Genomic DNA, 16,184 nt, shown 5'->3' on the forward strand with positions numbered 1-16,184 from the left:
AGAAGGAGAGACATAATGTTTAATTGTTATTTTGGGCCAAGTGTCCTGGCTTATGCTTGTAATTTCGGTGCTTTGGGAGACCAAGGCAGGTGGATTGCTTAAGCCCCATAGTTTGAGATCAGCTTGGGCAACTTGATGAAACTCCATCTCTACCAAAAAAAAAAAAAAAAAAAAAAAAAGCCAGTTGTGGTGGCATGCATCTATAGTCCCAGCTACTTGGCGGGGCCTGAGGTGGGAGGATTGCCTGAACCCAGGGGGTCGAGGCTGCAGTGAGCTGTGATCTTGTCACTGTACTCTAGCCTTGGTGACAGAGTGAAACCCTGTCCAAAAAAAGGTTTTTTTTTTTTTTTTTTAAATGATGACTCCAAATTTTACTTCAAGTAAATAATGGCAAAAGGGATATAATTTATTAACCATAAAAAGATAATTAAAAAGAGCTGATTAAATAAAAACACTAAAGGAAATTTTTTAAAGCATACTGAAAAGTGGCATGAGTAGGTTCATAAGTGTCAGTAATCCCAGGTTTATCAATCCATTTGTGTTGCTATAAAGGAATACTTTAGATGAGTGTAATTTATAAAGAAAAGGGGTTTATTTTGCTCAAGGTTCTTCAAGCTATACATGAAGTATAGTGCCATCATCTGCTTCTGGTGAGAGTCTCAGGAAGCTTACAGTCATGGCAGAAGGCCTTAAAGGGGAGTTAGTGTGTCACATTGTGAGAGAGGGAGTGAGGGCAAGGGGTGAGTTTGCCAAGCTTTTTAAACAACTAGCTCCAACATGAACTCATTACCTCAGGGGGGCACTGGGCTATTCATGAGAGATCCACCTTCAAAACCCAAACACCTCCCACTAGGTGCCACCTTTAACACTGGATATCACATTTTAATGTAAGATTTGGAGGGGACAAATATCCAAACCATATCACTAGGAAATGCCAAAGCATTAAAAAATTTTATCTATGTTTAGTAGGAGATATTCATAAATTAAGATTAGCTGAAAGGGTTGAAAGTAAAGATGGGGAAGCAGAAGTAGTGGTATTCTACGAGGAAAATAGAATTGAAGTTGAAGATCTTCAAATGGGATAGGAGAGGCGTATTTCATACTGATGTTAGTTTAAACTTAGTGAAAAGATAATAGCCCTTTTGTAAGGAAGCATCAATACATTTAAAACAAAAACTGTTAGTAATATGAAGAGAAATGGAAAAGCAGCATAATTAAGGGAGAATTCAAAACACCTCTTTGAAGACTTGAGAGATCAATGAGAGAGCAAGTAACAAAAATTATAAATAATTTGAATATCAAAAGCAATGAACTTTTGCAATAATGACATACACATCTTTGTATCCTGCCCACATAAATTATATTCCATGTCAGTTAACTTTTCTAATTTGTTGATAGGAGGTTACACATGGACTTTATTTATAATTTCTATTTTGCTCTGTGCTTATTTTCTGTTTTGTATTTGTTATATTGTTTAGCATTATTTTCTCTATTGTCTAATCAGTTTTCTTTAATTTATTGATTTTATTTTTAACTTGATCTTTGGTTCAATTAATCAAATCTTCCATATCCTTTTTTATTTCATTAATTTCTGTTTTTAATTTAATTAATTTTATTCTCTCATTTACTTATGGTTCATTTGGCTTTCCCTCATAGTTTCATGAGATCAGTGAGTACTTTATTTTCAATCTTTTGTGTTTTGTAATGTTTACATAAAGGGATATAAATTTATTTTGAAAATGGGTTTAGCCACATACCATAGTTTTTGATATGAAGTAGTTTATGCTTGTGCATTTTAAAATGGGTCAATTTTGTTTTCTTCTTTAACCAAAGAGTTATTTACAAGTGTGTTTTTTGATACCCAGGTTTTAAAAATATAAATCACGGTTATTGAACTTGCTGTATTCAGCTGTTCCCTGGCTGAATCTGGTGTTACCTTATACCGGGAAAGTGTTTAATTCTATCTAGGGAAAGAATTTACCAGGTAAAGAATTTGCCAGGTAAAGCATTAAACAATTAAATAAATAAAAAATTAATTGCATTTTTACTAATATGCTTTTTCACTTTTGTCTTTTGTTTGCTTCAGTCTTACTGCTCTGATCCAAACCTTGTGTTAGATTTGAAGAACCTCATTGTGCTTTTTGCTGACACACTTCAGGTATGAGACTTCTGTTTACATATGCTTATCTAGATTAATGTTTCATTGGCTCTAAATCTTTTTCTTGACTGGGTTTGGTGGCTTTTGCCTGTAATCCCAGCTCTTTGGAAGCCTGAGGTAGGATAATTGCTTGAGTCCAGGAGTTCAAGACTAGCCTCAGAAACATAGTGAGACCTCATCTCTACAAAAAGTGGTAGCACATTCCTGTAGTCCCAGCCACTTGGGCAGAGAGGGTGGGGAGGCGAGATAATTGCTTGAGCATAGGAGTTCAAGCCTGTGGTGAGCTATGATCTTGTCACTGCACTCTTGCATGGGTGATAGGGACCCTGTCACAAAGAAAAAAAAATTCTGGCTAGGCACAGTTACTCACACCTGTAATCTCAGCACTTTGGGAGGCCGAGGTGGGCGGATCACTTGAGGTCAGGAGTTTGAGACTAGCAGGGAACATGGTGAAACCCTGTTTTTACTCAAAATGCAAAGATTAGGTGGGTGTGGGGTGGGCACCTATAATGCCAGCTACTTGGGAGGCTGAGGCAGGAGAATTGCTTGAACCTTGGAGGTAGAAGTTACAGTGAGCTGAGATAGTGCCATGGCAGTCTAGCCTGGGCGACAGAGTGAAACTCCATTTTAAAAAAACAAAACAGAAAAAAAAAATCCACATTAAGCTTGGATAAGTTACCTTGTAGTTTTAGGTTGGGTTTATTATTTTCCTAGGAACTAGGTCTTTTTATCTCTTTATAGCATTTCCTGGGCTTTACCCCGAGCCATTGTGTTTCATATGTAGTTACTGCCTCTTTTTTTCTCTCACATCAAATCAATTAATTAAATTACTGACTATATTAGTTTTTCAAAATGTTCTTAATTCATGTATGGCACCTGAGTTAGTCTGCAGTGTTTTGTTTTTTGTTGATTTTTTTTTTTTTGAGATGCAGTCTTACTCTGTCACCCAGGCTGGAGTGCTGGTGTGCAATGGCGCAATCTCGGCTCACTGCAACCTCCACCTCTTGGGTTCAAGTGATTCTCCTGACTCAGCATCCTGAGATGGGGTTTCACCATTTTGGCCAGGCTCGTCTCCAACTCCTGACCTCAGGTGATCCACCTGCCTTGGCCTCCCAAAGTGCTGGGATTACAGGTGTGAGCCACCGCACCCGGTCTGCAGTTTCTTTTAACTACCATCTTGAATAATAATTGTTGATTTGAACCACATGTTGTATCCAATAGACTCGCATTAGAAGTGGATGAGATTCAAAGCATTTTTACTTTTCCTTCTGTGAACTCTTACTATAGGTAGTAGGACTTACAGGAAGGGTTGTAGGGAGGACTTAGCTGACAGTATACCCTTTATATATTGATTTTAATTTTCCTCTTTTTCTCACTGGCTTAAACATTTTGGTAGGTATTATTTAAATTGTGAGAGATAAATGCTAGATATTGAATTGGTGTGAATGAAAGATTCTAACATTCTGGTTTTATTTAATTTGCTGTCCAAAGAATGTAATTTTTTTCAGTACTTTATCCCTTATTTTCTTAAAAAAAAATCTCCTTAGAAAATGAAGTTATTTTCTTATTTTGTTTCAGGTATATGGTTTCCCTGTAAATCAGCTTTTTGACATGCTGTTAGAAATCAGAGACCAATATAGTGAGACTCTGCTAAAGAAGTGGGCAGGTATTTTCAGGTGAGAAATGATTTATAGTCATATGTGTGTGTATGTTCATGTGCATTAGTATACACACATGTATTTATGCATAAAGGTTTTCAGATGTAATAGGCAGCAAGTATAGGTTGCTTATATTTTGTAGCTACTCTAGGTTATTATCCAGAATTCAAATAAACTGTGAGAATATTCAGAATGATGTTTCCAAGATATCCAGGCTCAGTGTATTAGTGTGTACTGCAGTGGGAAGTCGCCAAACCCTATTTTGCCTTTTTGTTTCCTTGGATAAGTGTCAGATTCCTTGGTTTATCATTCAGATCATCTTGGTGTCACATTATCCTGTTATTTGGTTTTCACTTTGAGGTTCATGTCTAGTACAACACAGTTATAGTGAATAGCATTTGAGCACTTAGGAATAATTCAGGCCAGGTGTCCCAAACTTTTTACACAGGGGGCCAGTTAACTGTCCCTCAAACCGTTGGAGGGCCGCCACATACTGTGCTCCTCTCACTGACCACCAGTGAAAGAGGTGCCCCTTCCTGAAGTGCGGCAGGGGGCTGGATGAATGGCCTCAGGGGGCTGCATGCGGCCCGCAGACCCATAGTTTAGGGACGGCTGATTTAGGCTTTTGGAAAATCGGTTTTGATGACTCACTCATGTTGTTCCTCATCATCTCCCCTCTGTACACACAGTGAAGGGGCCTGTTACAGCCGAGTGTTTGAAGCCTGTTATTTAAGTAGTTATTGCAACATGCAATAATAATAAGAAAGTTATTCTGTCACATATCTCACAGATGTCTCCTCGGACTGTGCTCTTAGCATATAACCCATGTTAACTCATTTGAGTTTCTTCTCTTTTTTAACCTTTCCTGCTTTACTTTAAGTGATTATCCTGCCTATTTCAGGACCCCTTTTCCTGATCAGTTTGCCCTGTTTTCAAACTCTTACAGCTTTAAGATCTTACTTTTTTCCTTTACTCTTAGTCTTCATGGTTTGTGAACATATCTCTGATCATCACATAGTCCAATTTATCTGTATATTAATATAAATATTTATATTTCTAAAACCTAGATTTAGATGATGGCATAATTGTATTTAAGGGAGTATTATCTCTACAAGATGCTTGAAAATGAATAACATGATATGTCCATAGTCTTAGAGACTCTTATCTGATGCCTTCAATGACTCCTCTGTTTTGATTTTAGTAGTATGGTCCCTACTACTAGAGAATGCCCAGTTTATTTAAGGAGAGAGAACCTACAGATTTAAAAAAAATGTCATTGATATAGAGCAATAGGTGAAGTAAATGAAAATAGTTTGAATTTATTATTGAAGTTACTCTATTTGTAAATTTCAAAAGTTGGAATAGAACATGATTTAAAAAAACTTATCAGTGGGCCAGGGGCAGTGGCTCATGTCTGTAATCCCAGTACTTTGGGAGCCAAAGTGGGAAGATCCCTTGAGGCCAGGAGTTTGAGACCATCCTGGGTAACATAGCAAGATTCCATCTCTACAAAAAGTTAAACAATTAGCCTGGTATGGTGGCGAGCAACTGTAGTTTCAGCTACTTGGGAGGCTGTGGTGGGAGGATTGCTTGAGCCCCAGAGTTTGAGGTTACAGTGAGCTATGATCATGCCACTGCAATCCAGCCTGGGTGACAGAGCAAGACCCTGTCTCTAATAATAATAATACAAATATATGTTCATATGTCATATTAAACCAAGCAGAAAATTCTCTTTGTCTTTTCTAGAGCATACATTCTTTTGTTGTTTACTTCTCACTTACATTAAAATGTTCTGACCTATTTGTAAATCTCAAATCCTAAGAGATCATGTTTACAATTGTGGTCCATTTGTTTCAGAGTATAGTTTTCTTTTTGTCTTCTTTAAATCTAAAGCCAAATACCTGTATTGTGGAAGGAATATAATAGGGACTGGGAAATGTTCATTTTGGGTTGTAGTATATATATTAAGATGAGAGTTCATCAGAAAAGTATTTGTGATTAACCCAGTTCCCTCTCTCCTCCACTCCTCTCCCCTTCCGTCTGTTTATCCTTCCCTTCTCTTTGTCTATCCTTCCATTTGTAGAAACATACTTGATTCTGACAACTACAGTCCTATTCCAGTAACAAGTGAAGAGGTGTACAAAAAGGTAGTAGGACAATTCCCATTTCAAGATACAGAACTGGAAAAGGTAAGGAATACTTTAAAATAAACTTCTTTGGTTGTTTTGGCATCCTCTTAACAGCTTTCATTGGATCAGTTTCATTGAAAGCATTACCTTCAATTCAGTGAGTTAGATCTCTAAAACACTTTCAAAGGATTCTTTTTTCCTTTTTCTTTCTTTTACTTTTCTTTTTCTTTCATTCTTTTTTTTTCTTTACTTTAATCACCTTTCTGACAATGAAGGACTCTTTTTGGGGAAGACCAGAATTTCCTGATTTGGGAATCAGCAGATGGCTATCACCTCTGAAGTGTTTGGAGGATTGCTGCAGATGTTCTAATTCAGTTTACACTTTGAAATTCTTGTTTTTATTATAATTTAGAGTAATTTTCCCCCACAACATAAAATTTACCCTTCGTTGTATATAATTCTGTTGATTTTGACAATTCATTTAGTTGTGTATCCATTATGACAATATTGTTACCAAACAGCTCTATTATACAAAAAAAAAAATTCTTTAATGATGCCCCTTTATAATACTCCTCCCTTAATCCAGCCCTGGGACACCAGCAACCTGGACTCTGTATATCTACTTTTACCTTTTTTAGAATGCCATATAAATGGAATTGTATAGTGTATAATTTCTTGAGACTGACTTCTTTGATATAACATAATGCTTTTGAGATTCATCCAAGTTGTTGCATATATCATGGTTGATTCCCTTTTATTGCTGAGTATGTAACACAATTTGTTTATCTCTTTCCATGATGAAGGAAATTTGAATTATTGTTTTATTTAAATTTATGTCTTTTTAATATCAGAAAGCTTTGGGAGATATTTTCTTATATTTGAGGTTGTTAAGGAAACAATTTACAACGTGGAATAATGTTCTTTTTGCAACCTAAATAATTTATAAATATCTTCAATGTTTGTTGGTTTGTGATTTGATTTCATTACTTCTTGCATTTACAGCAGCCATTTCCAAAAAAGTTTCCTTTCTCTGAATTTGTGCCAAAAGTTTACAACCAAATTAAAGAATTTATCTACGCTTGTCTGAAGTTTTCGGAAGATCTTCATCTAAGGTATGATGTAGTAGAAATGCAACCAATACTAAGACTGTGACTCCATATATTTAGATATTCTGAAAAACGTTTGATATTCCCATCAGCTCTGATTTTGGAAATCTTAATAATTAGCTCTTTACTGCATAGCACTGCTATATTTATATAGTCGTGATGAAAGAGAAGATTGGTAACTTGAATAATTAAAAAAGTTTATATTACCCATCTTATTCTTGACTTTCTTTATAGAGTTGCATTTTAACATGTTCTATTAATGAGAATTCACTAGAAAATCATAGGCTGGATGCAGTGGCTCATTCCTGTAATCCCATCACTTTGGGAGGCTGAGGCAGGAGGATTGCTTTAGTCTAGTAGTTCAAGATAACATAACCCCCATCTTTAAAGAAAAAATATATACAAAAAATGCTAATTTTAACATTCTACTTAATGAAATGTTAAGGCCAGAAGGGGAGTATCAGATAAAACCCTTTGGAAACATTACTGCTCTTGTATATGTGTTTCTGTACATGCTAAAGTGTAGCTTCCTTTGTTTCTTTTTTCATGTATTGGTTTATTCATCATACATTTTGGCTAATATATTATGTGTCAGAAGCTGCTTGGTATAGAAATAATTAAGATGCTGAAAATGTGGTCTCTGTCTTCAAGGAGTACCTAGTCTGATTAGGAAGCTGAGCAATTAATGTTAAGTGCTGGCAAAACATAGAAGCCAAGCCAAACACAAATGAGATTGTTAGAAAATTCCTTTTGCAGGATGGAAACATTTTATCTTTGTTCAGCACAATATCCCCTGTACCCAGCTCAGAATTTTTTTTTAATGAGTGTATGTATGAAATGAATGGAAAGCATGGTATGCCAGGCTATTCTGAAAAGAAAAATAGTTGGGAAATAGTTTGAGCCACTTCTTTGTTAACTATTCTTACTAAGAAAATAAATGAAACACGAGGTTTGTACAATTAATTTGTCCTTTTTTTCTGAAAATGTAATTGTTTTCACAGAAATAGTCTCTTGAAAATGAGATTTGTCTTTTGAAGTTACAAACCAAAACTTTTTTACCCTGGATTTTCATCCCCCACCCTCCTGGTCCCTACTTAATATGAGACCTTATGTCAGATAATTGTCTGTAGGGTATGTTAGGTGTATTATTGCAGATGAATCATTATAAGTTCATTGCAAAATTACTTTTTCTATCTTCTTTTGGTGGAAAGGTAATATAGCAAAGGAATAATATTAGTAACAGGATAATGTCAGATGCCTTTTTCTTGCCTGAATATGTTAAATTTTTGCCTGAAAACTTCCTTCGATATTTTTCACATTTAAAATTAAAATAAAGCATTCAACTCAGGCGGATTTTAGAAAAAGCTGTATGCCTTTTATCCTTCAGTTGGCATTTATCTTATATCCTAGCATATGCTTACCTTATAACCTGGAGTGACAGAGATTGCTTTGTCAGACATATCTGTTTTGTAGTGGAGGTTAACATGGAACACGAGACAATTTGTATAAAAACAATTATATCTTTTAAATGCAGGCTCTCAAAACAAGATAAATTGCTGCATTCAGATTTTAATGCAGCTTTAAGAATAATTCTCTTAATTTTCTCCTTTACACTAGACAGAAGAGGCTGAAGAACATGATAAATATTGACAAAATTTGTAATTGCATGAGTTCTGAATATGCAAAACTTTCTTTTTGAAAGATTTTTAAAAATAGCAAATAAATGGCATTTCTATGGTAAAATAATGTTCTAGCATTGATACTCAACTTAAAAAAATGAAATATATACACATACATATATGAGAGTTCCTCTTTCACATTATGTTAATAAAATTAGATGTTTGTAAAGAATTCAGGAGATAAAGAACAGCTCAAAGAGGAACAATGTAAATGACCCCAAACTCTACATTTCTTATATGGCTTTTTTCTTTTAATCTTGCTTCCAAGTGAATTCATGCACACACACAGCATTTTAAAAAACAAATTACTATGAAATACTTCTGTTTCTGTATCTAACAACGTAGGGGGGAACAGGACAGACAAGCTATGAAATTAAAACTTTTCTGGAACTCATCAGAGAGGTGTAGTTACCAGGAAACTAAGTAGCCTGAAAACCAAGATGAGACTGGTCTCTCTCAGGAGACAGTCCCACACTTGTGGCAGAATCGGAAAAGTGTAACTGCCATACATGTAAAAACGACAAAAACAACTGAAGTCTTAATGTATTGTTAATAGTGTACTGTGAGCTAGCCTGACAATATAGAACCCAGAAGAAAAAATGAAACAAATAGAACAAAGTGCCCAAGATCTATAGGGCAATTTCAGATGATGTAAGTAGGAGAAGACTGAGAGAACTGGCAAGAAGAAAGACTTTAAAAGATGGTGGCTGAGAATATTCCAAAAAACAATGAAAGGCAGCAAACAAGAAATTCAAGATTTTGAGAACCCCAATTCAGATAAATAATAGCAACAACAAGAAACAAACAAAAATATTTAAAGACATCATATTCAAACTGGTGAAAATTAAAGGTAAAGAGAATGTTTAGAAGGCATTCCCAGAAATAAAAATTAAATGATAGTGTAATGATAAGAATTATAATAGACTTCTTTTCTGAAACTATGCAAGTCAGAGAAAATGGAGTGACATTCTTAAAGTACTCAAAGAAAAAAAAAATAACCAGAATTCTATAGACAGAAAACCAGTTTTCAAAAATGAAGGCAAACTGTATTTTTTTTAGCCAACAAGAGCTAGGAGAGTTTTTTATAGTACTTTTTCTAACTTAAAATAAATATTTCTTGCTGCTTTTTTTTTTTTTAATTGCCACAAGTACCACTGGCACCCTGTTTGCCTAAATAATTCTGCTACCTGCTATGACTGACTCTTAGTGCTTCTTTTTCAGCTCAACTGAAGTTGATGACATGATTCGTAAATCAACAAACCTTTTGCTAACCAGGACTCTGAGCAACTCTCTGCAGAATGTCATTAAAAGGAAGAATATTGGGCTTACTGAGGTAAACCTGCTCCTAATGAAGGCAGCCAAGCCAATATATGGACAGATGTCCTAAGCTCTGGGCCTTATGTCTGAATTCATTATAACTTCCTACATGCTCATCCTCATAGGCCTCTAATGGTGAAAGTAGAAAATGAAATCCCTTGTTCTTTTCTTTGGTCACCTTTGAGAAATTGATTTTTTCTAAAAAATTCATTTTATTAATTTCATTGTTTTTACTAAACTTTTTTTTTCTTTCTGAAGTTGTTAGGATAGATTTCTCTTACTTGCCATTGATTATATGAAAATGTATATGTTTTTAGAATGTAGTGAGCATCAGGTTCCAATCAAATGAATAGCAGTGCATGTACAAACGCAGAATGTGAAATCACATTTTGCTTGCATCAGTTATTGATGTCAAGAATATTACAATCATAGTTCTTGGTTAGTGTCAGACTCAGCCTTTATTTTTGAGATATCTCGTGTATGAAAGGTAAATTACTCTTTATCAGCTTGTAATCTGTTTGCAAAAGGACTAGATATTTGGGATCAAGGAAATCTGCAAGAAAGGCAACAGTCACATTTCTATAGAGGCTTACGTAATCTCATAAAGAGAGGAGGGATATTTTACATATATTGAATGCAGTACCTTGGCAAATGAAATTTGGTCTATTGGTGTGTAGTGCTAAAATTTAGAAAGATGTGAAGTTCTCTCTCTTGGAAACTTAAGATTGCATAATAGCCTCAATCTGTTATTCATTGGACGTTATAGTGCCTAAAGTGAGAGGAGTTTAGAAGAATTTTTTCATAAGAAAAGGGAAAGGCTGTTGGCCATCTGTTTTACCTATAGAGGTGGTGCAGTTTGGAAGTCAGTTACTCTAGGAAAAATGGACATTTAAAATGTACACGTCAACGATGATGGTGAAATTCAGCAAAAGGTTAATGATACTGACCTATAGGTAAAGACAGCTGGAAGCCAGGTGAGCATTTACTTCTGATTTTGGAGTTATTTTTCTTTTTCTCCTAATTAAGATTTAAAAAAATATTATAAGATGGGACATTGGAAGTGATTAATTTCTACTTATAGCAAACTTTTCTTTCAATTGAAAATTACCTTGGACTTTATTTGGGATAATTCCCTCATTTTACAGAGCTTCTTTTCTATTGCCTGGTGCAGAAATATTAGGTATTCGCCTTTATGTATCTGAAAAATAGCTAACTTCCTTTATAATCAAGAAGGTTACAGAAAAGGAAAGTTGGAGTGAAAATTAGGAAGTCCTGCTTGTGTTAGATTATAGTGTTTTCTTTTTCTGAACAGGAAGTTTATTACTTATTTTGTGAACTATCTCTTCATTGTAATTCTTCACGTAACTGTTTTTATGTCATTCAATTCAGCACTCTCTTAAAAACAATGTTATAACAAGTAGCATAGCAAGAACATGGTCTGATAGAAATAGCTTTGACCTCAGAAGAATCTTGGGTTCAGTTCTGGCTGTGCCGTTGGTTTACTGTGACATTTTAAGAGAAAGGCTTAACTTCTCAGCTTGGGTTTCAGGAAACACTGTACAGGTCAGGTAATAATAGGAAGAATCAGTAGGAGATTATCAAGGAAGAACCATGTAATTCTTGGCACCATTTCATTGAATACTAAATGTTATTCCTTCCTTATTCATTGGGTATTTTTAAGGAATTATACTTTCAATATCTTTGCATGTGAATACAGAAACATTCATACACTTTTATTTATTTTGGTTATTATGGTGGTGTGTACATATATAGACACATACACATAAAGTGATTTGTTTTTTATTACCAACCAGACACAGTTTGAATAATTATACTACCTACCTTTGGAAAGAGAAGACATCCTTCTTTATGAGTAACTAAAGTGAGTTCACTTCTGGAATCATCATCATAATAGGTAATATTTGTGGAGCAGTTTATATTCTTCAAAGCCCACTTGCAAATTTTATTTCGCTTAGTACAGTAACATTTGAAGCAGGCTGGGCATGTGTTATTATTCCCATTTTATAGACAGTCCAATTAAAGTCCAAGGAGATTGCCTGAGGTCATACAGCTAGCAAACATGGTAGAAATGAGACATACATCTAATTTTTTTCTCCCAAACCTATTCACTTCTACTGTGTTGTACTGCCTTCCATATTGATTTATTTCATCCTAACAAAAATTGAGATTTTTGTAAGCAGTCCATAGTAACATGGATATTGTTCTAGTTAGAGATGGTTTTATGTTAGATAGCAGAAATCCACTCAAATAATAGAATTATGATAAGCCCACAAAACTTACAGAATCCTATTTCAGGATGTCAGATGATTCTCTTAGGACTTGAGAGTTCCTATAAACTAATGTCTGTCTGTCTGCCTGTCTTGTGGGTTTACACATTGTTTACTGTGTTTTGGGGTTACACAGTCGCGTCTTTTCTTTTTCTATGCATATGCTCTCTCCTTTTTCCTCATGGCTTCTTTGTTTCCCCATGTTAAGCCAATTCAACATTACCTTTCAGTTTTAGCACCACTAGAACATGAATGCCTTTCGCTTTCAAACTTTATGTGACTGTTCATTATTTATTTAATGAGAATGGTTATTTCCTAGGGGTGCCTCATAAGATCTGTGAAAAATGCAATTGAGTATTGGTTAAGATTGTATGTTCTAATGCATGATGCCTGGGTTTCAATTCTGGCCCTCTTGATAGCTGTGCCCTTGGACAAGTTGCTTGCCTTTCTATGTAAAATGGGGACAATGATAGCATGTATTTCACAGAAATGTTGTGAAGATTAAATGAGCGTGTAAAGTACTTAGTGTGTCTGGTATATAGCAAATACCCTATGCATATTACCTGTTATTATTAAGATGTCTAAGCAGTCAAGCACTGATGAATACTAATTCAGAAATGGAGTTTTTTTAAGAAAAGTAAAAAATTAGAACAAGATGTTCTATAAGATAATTTGTTTATTACCTTTACAATTTTTAAAGTATGTGCTATTAGGCACTGATTCCATGCCCTTAGGATAAATCAGTGAACAACAACAACAATAAAGATCTTTGCTTACATTCTATGGGAGAAAACAGATAATAAATAATAAACAAAATAAGTAAATTTTGTAGTATGATTTAAGGTAGTGTATTCTAAGAAAGAAGAAGCACCTGGGTTAAGGAAATCAGGATTCTGGTAGATGTTCTAGGTTGGTCTTATTTTTATAGTAGCATCTTGAGGGTGAGTTATTATTGCAGGAAGAAAAGCGTTTTAGGCAGAGATTAGAGCCAGAGCAAAGGCCTGAAAGTAGGAAAGTTCTTGGCAAGTACAGGGCAGAATAGGAGGCTTGGGTAGCTGGAGTGGAGTGAACAAGGGAAAGAAAAGCGATGGGTTAGATTAGAGAGGTATCAAGCATTCATGGTAGGCCATTGTAAAGCCTTTTGCTTTTATTTTGTGTGAAATGAGGAGCTATTGTAGGGTTTTATTTAATGACACGATCTGACTTAAATTTTGAAAGGATCACCTTGACCCGTGGTAGTGAGAATAAACTGTAGGGTGGCAACAAGGAGACCAGTTAGGGGATTATGACAAAAATCTAGTAAGACTGGGTGGTAGCTATGGACAGTGATAAAGTTTTAAGTGTAGAGCTAGCATGCTTTCCTGATGATTGGATATAAAGGAAGAGAAAAAGTGAAGAGCTGAAGGTAACTCCAGGATTTTTAGACTTGAGAAACCAGAAGGCTGTATGTACCATGAACTAAAATAGCAAAAACTTTAGGCAGAGCTAAATCTGCAGTGAGAGAACATTGGGAATTTGATTTCGGACGTATTAAATTTATAGTGTTTATTAGACATATAAGTTGAGATGTTGAGTAAGCAGTTGTGTATATGAATTTGGAGCTTGGGAGTGAGGTTTGGCCAGGAGATAACAATTTGGGAGAATATAAATATTTTTAATCATGCAACTGGATACTATCACTGAGGAAATGAATAAAGATGGGAGAGAAAAGAGGAAGAAGAATTGAACTTTTGGGTACTTTAATATTAAGAAACCAGGAGAAAAGAGTAACCAACAAAGGAGCTTGGGAAGGAGCCACCAGAGAAGTAGGAAAAAACAAAACAAAACAAAAACGGGAGTGTATAAAGTATATAAAGAATGAGAGAGTGATCAATTACGACACATACTGCTGACTGATAAGAAGAAGGTGAAGAATTACCATTGTATTTAGCAATTTGGAGTAAGTTAGTGACCTTGATAAGAGCACTTTTAATAAAATGGTGGTTGAAAACTCCTGATTGACTAGGTTTTAAAAAGAATGGCTCCTGCAGAGAGGAATTTCAAATAACTAATATAGATATTGTTGCCACTACCGGTGAGTGTGAATTGTGCTTAGTGACTTGCTTCCAAAAAGTAGGGGGTAGGCCTGGCATGGTGGCTCACGCCTGTAATCCCAGCACTTTGCTAGGCTAAGGTGGGCAGATCATGAGGTCAGGAGATGGAGACCAGCCTGGCCAGCATGGTGAAATCCCGTCTCTACTAAAATACAAAAATTAGCTGGGTGTAGTGGCATGCACCTGTTATCCCAGCTACTCTGGAGGCTGAGGCAGGAGAATTGTTTGAACCAGGGAGTCTGAGGTTGCTGTGAGCTGAGATCATGCCACTGCATTCCAGCATGGTGACAGAGCAAAGCTCCATCTTAAAAAAAAAAAGAGTAGAGGGTAGAACGAGGAAAAAGTAACTTTACAGTGAAGAAACTTGGCAGACGCTGCCTCGCTCAAGTGTTCAAGGTTAACATCATCAGTGATATATTATGTTGATATTATGTACCTTTCATATGATTTGAGGAGAGGGCACTTTGCCTCTGTGTTATCCCTCCCTAAACCCATGAGCTCCGTCTAATCATGGGAAAATATTAAACCCAAATTGAAAGACATGCTATAACATCCTTGAATAGTACTCCTTACAACTGTCAGTGTAATCAAAAAGAAGGAAAATCTGATAAACTATCACAGACCAGAGGCTAAGAAGACATGACAACTAAATGTAATGTGATATCTCAGATGGAATCCGGAAACAGATAAAGAACACTTAGGAAAAACTAGTGACATCTGAATAAAGTACAGCATTCAATTAGTAATGCACTTGTGTTGGTTTCTCAGTTGTGGCAAATGTACTATAGTAATGTAAGATGTTAACAATAAGGGAAGCTGGGTGAGGAGTATATGGGAACTCTGCAACTTTTTTGTAAATATAAATACAAAACAATCCTAAAATAAAGAGTAAAATAAAAAAATTAATGAATGGGAAGAGAAGAATTGGAGACAGCAAATATAAGACAGCTTTTTCAAGGAATTTTGTTACCAAGGGAAACAAAGAAATCGTGTGATAGCTAGCAGGAGAAGTGGATTAAGACAGGTTTTTTTTGGTCTTACGTTTTAATAGGACAAATAGCAGCCTGTTATTTATTGTGGAAATGATACAGTATCGAGATAGATAGATAGATAGATAGATAGATAGATAGATAGATAAAGGATGATGTAGGAGAGGGGAAGAAATCTCTGGTGCAATGTCCTTGAGTAAAAGAGTTTAAGATAGAATGCACAATTAAAGGGATTACCATTAGATAGTGTCAAGTTCACCTCTGGGTAACAGATAAGAATCAGAGTGTGTGAAAGCAGATGGTAGTATTTGGGAAAGTGTTTGGCTGGCTCCAAATGTTCAGTTTTCCTGGCGAATGCAGGGTCTTCACTAAACGTGCAGATGAGAGAGCAAGCATAGGAGTTGAAGGAGAAAGAAGGTGTGATGTAGTCCTCTGGGGGTGTGGAAAATAAAGAATTGATTTATGCCAGATAATGTGATTATGTGGTAGCATTACGTGCCCATTCGTGAATAGTGGATGTGAATTAAAGTGAAACTAGCCAGCATGATTATATATTTTTCTCTTTCTTTCTTTTCCTTCCTTCCTTCCTTCCTCTTTTTTCTTTCTTTCTTTTCTTTCTTTTTCTTTCTCTTTCTTTCTTTCTTTCTCTTTCTTTCTTTCTTCTTTCTTTCTCTTTCTTTCTTTCTTTCTTTCTTCTTTCTTTCTCTTTCTTTCTTTCTTTCTTCTTTCTTTCTCTTTCTTTCTTTCTTTCTTCTTTCTTTCTCTTT

At 35.4% G+C, this 16,184-nt stretch overlaps 1 protein-coding gene across 2 annotated transcripts in view; it reads left to right on the forward strand.

Annotated features, from left to right (window-relative positions):
• Positions 1 to 16,184, forward strand: part of EXOC6B (exocyst complex component 6B) — a 676,956-nt gene that overhangs the window by 342,047 nt on the left and 318,725 nt on the right. For both annotated transcript variants that reach the window (XM_003922614.4, XM_010333467.3), the window contains 5 exons: positions 2,087 to 2,158; positions 3,737 to 3,834; positions 5,900 to 6,005; positions 6,948 to 7,057; positions 9,952 to 10,063. In XM_003922614.4, coding sequence (XP_003922663.1) covers positions 2,087 to 2,158; positions 3,737 to 3,834; positions 5,900 to 6,005; positions 6,948 to 7,057; positions 9,952 to 10,063 — 498 coding nt within the window. The remainder of the gene's footprint in view (positions 1 to 2,086; positions 2,159 to 3,736; positions 3,835 to 5,899; positions 6,006 to 6,947; positions 7,058 to 9,951; positions 10,064 to 16,184) is intronic.

Source organism: Saimiri boliviensis, chromosome 1 (assembly GCF_048565385.1).
Source record: "Saimiri boliviensis isolate mSaiBol1 chromosome 1, mSaiBol1.pri, whole genome shotgun sequence".
Taxonomy (NCBI): domain Eukaryota; kingdom Metazoa; phylum Chordata; class Mammalia; order Primates; family Cebidae; genus Saimiri; species Saimiri boliviensis.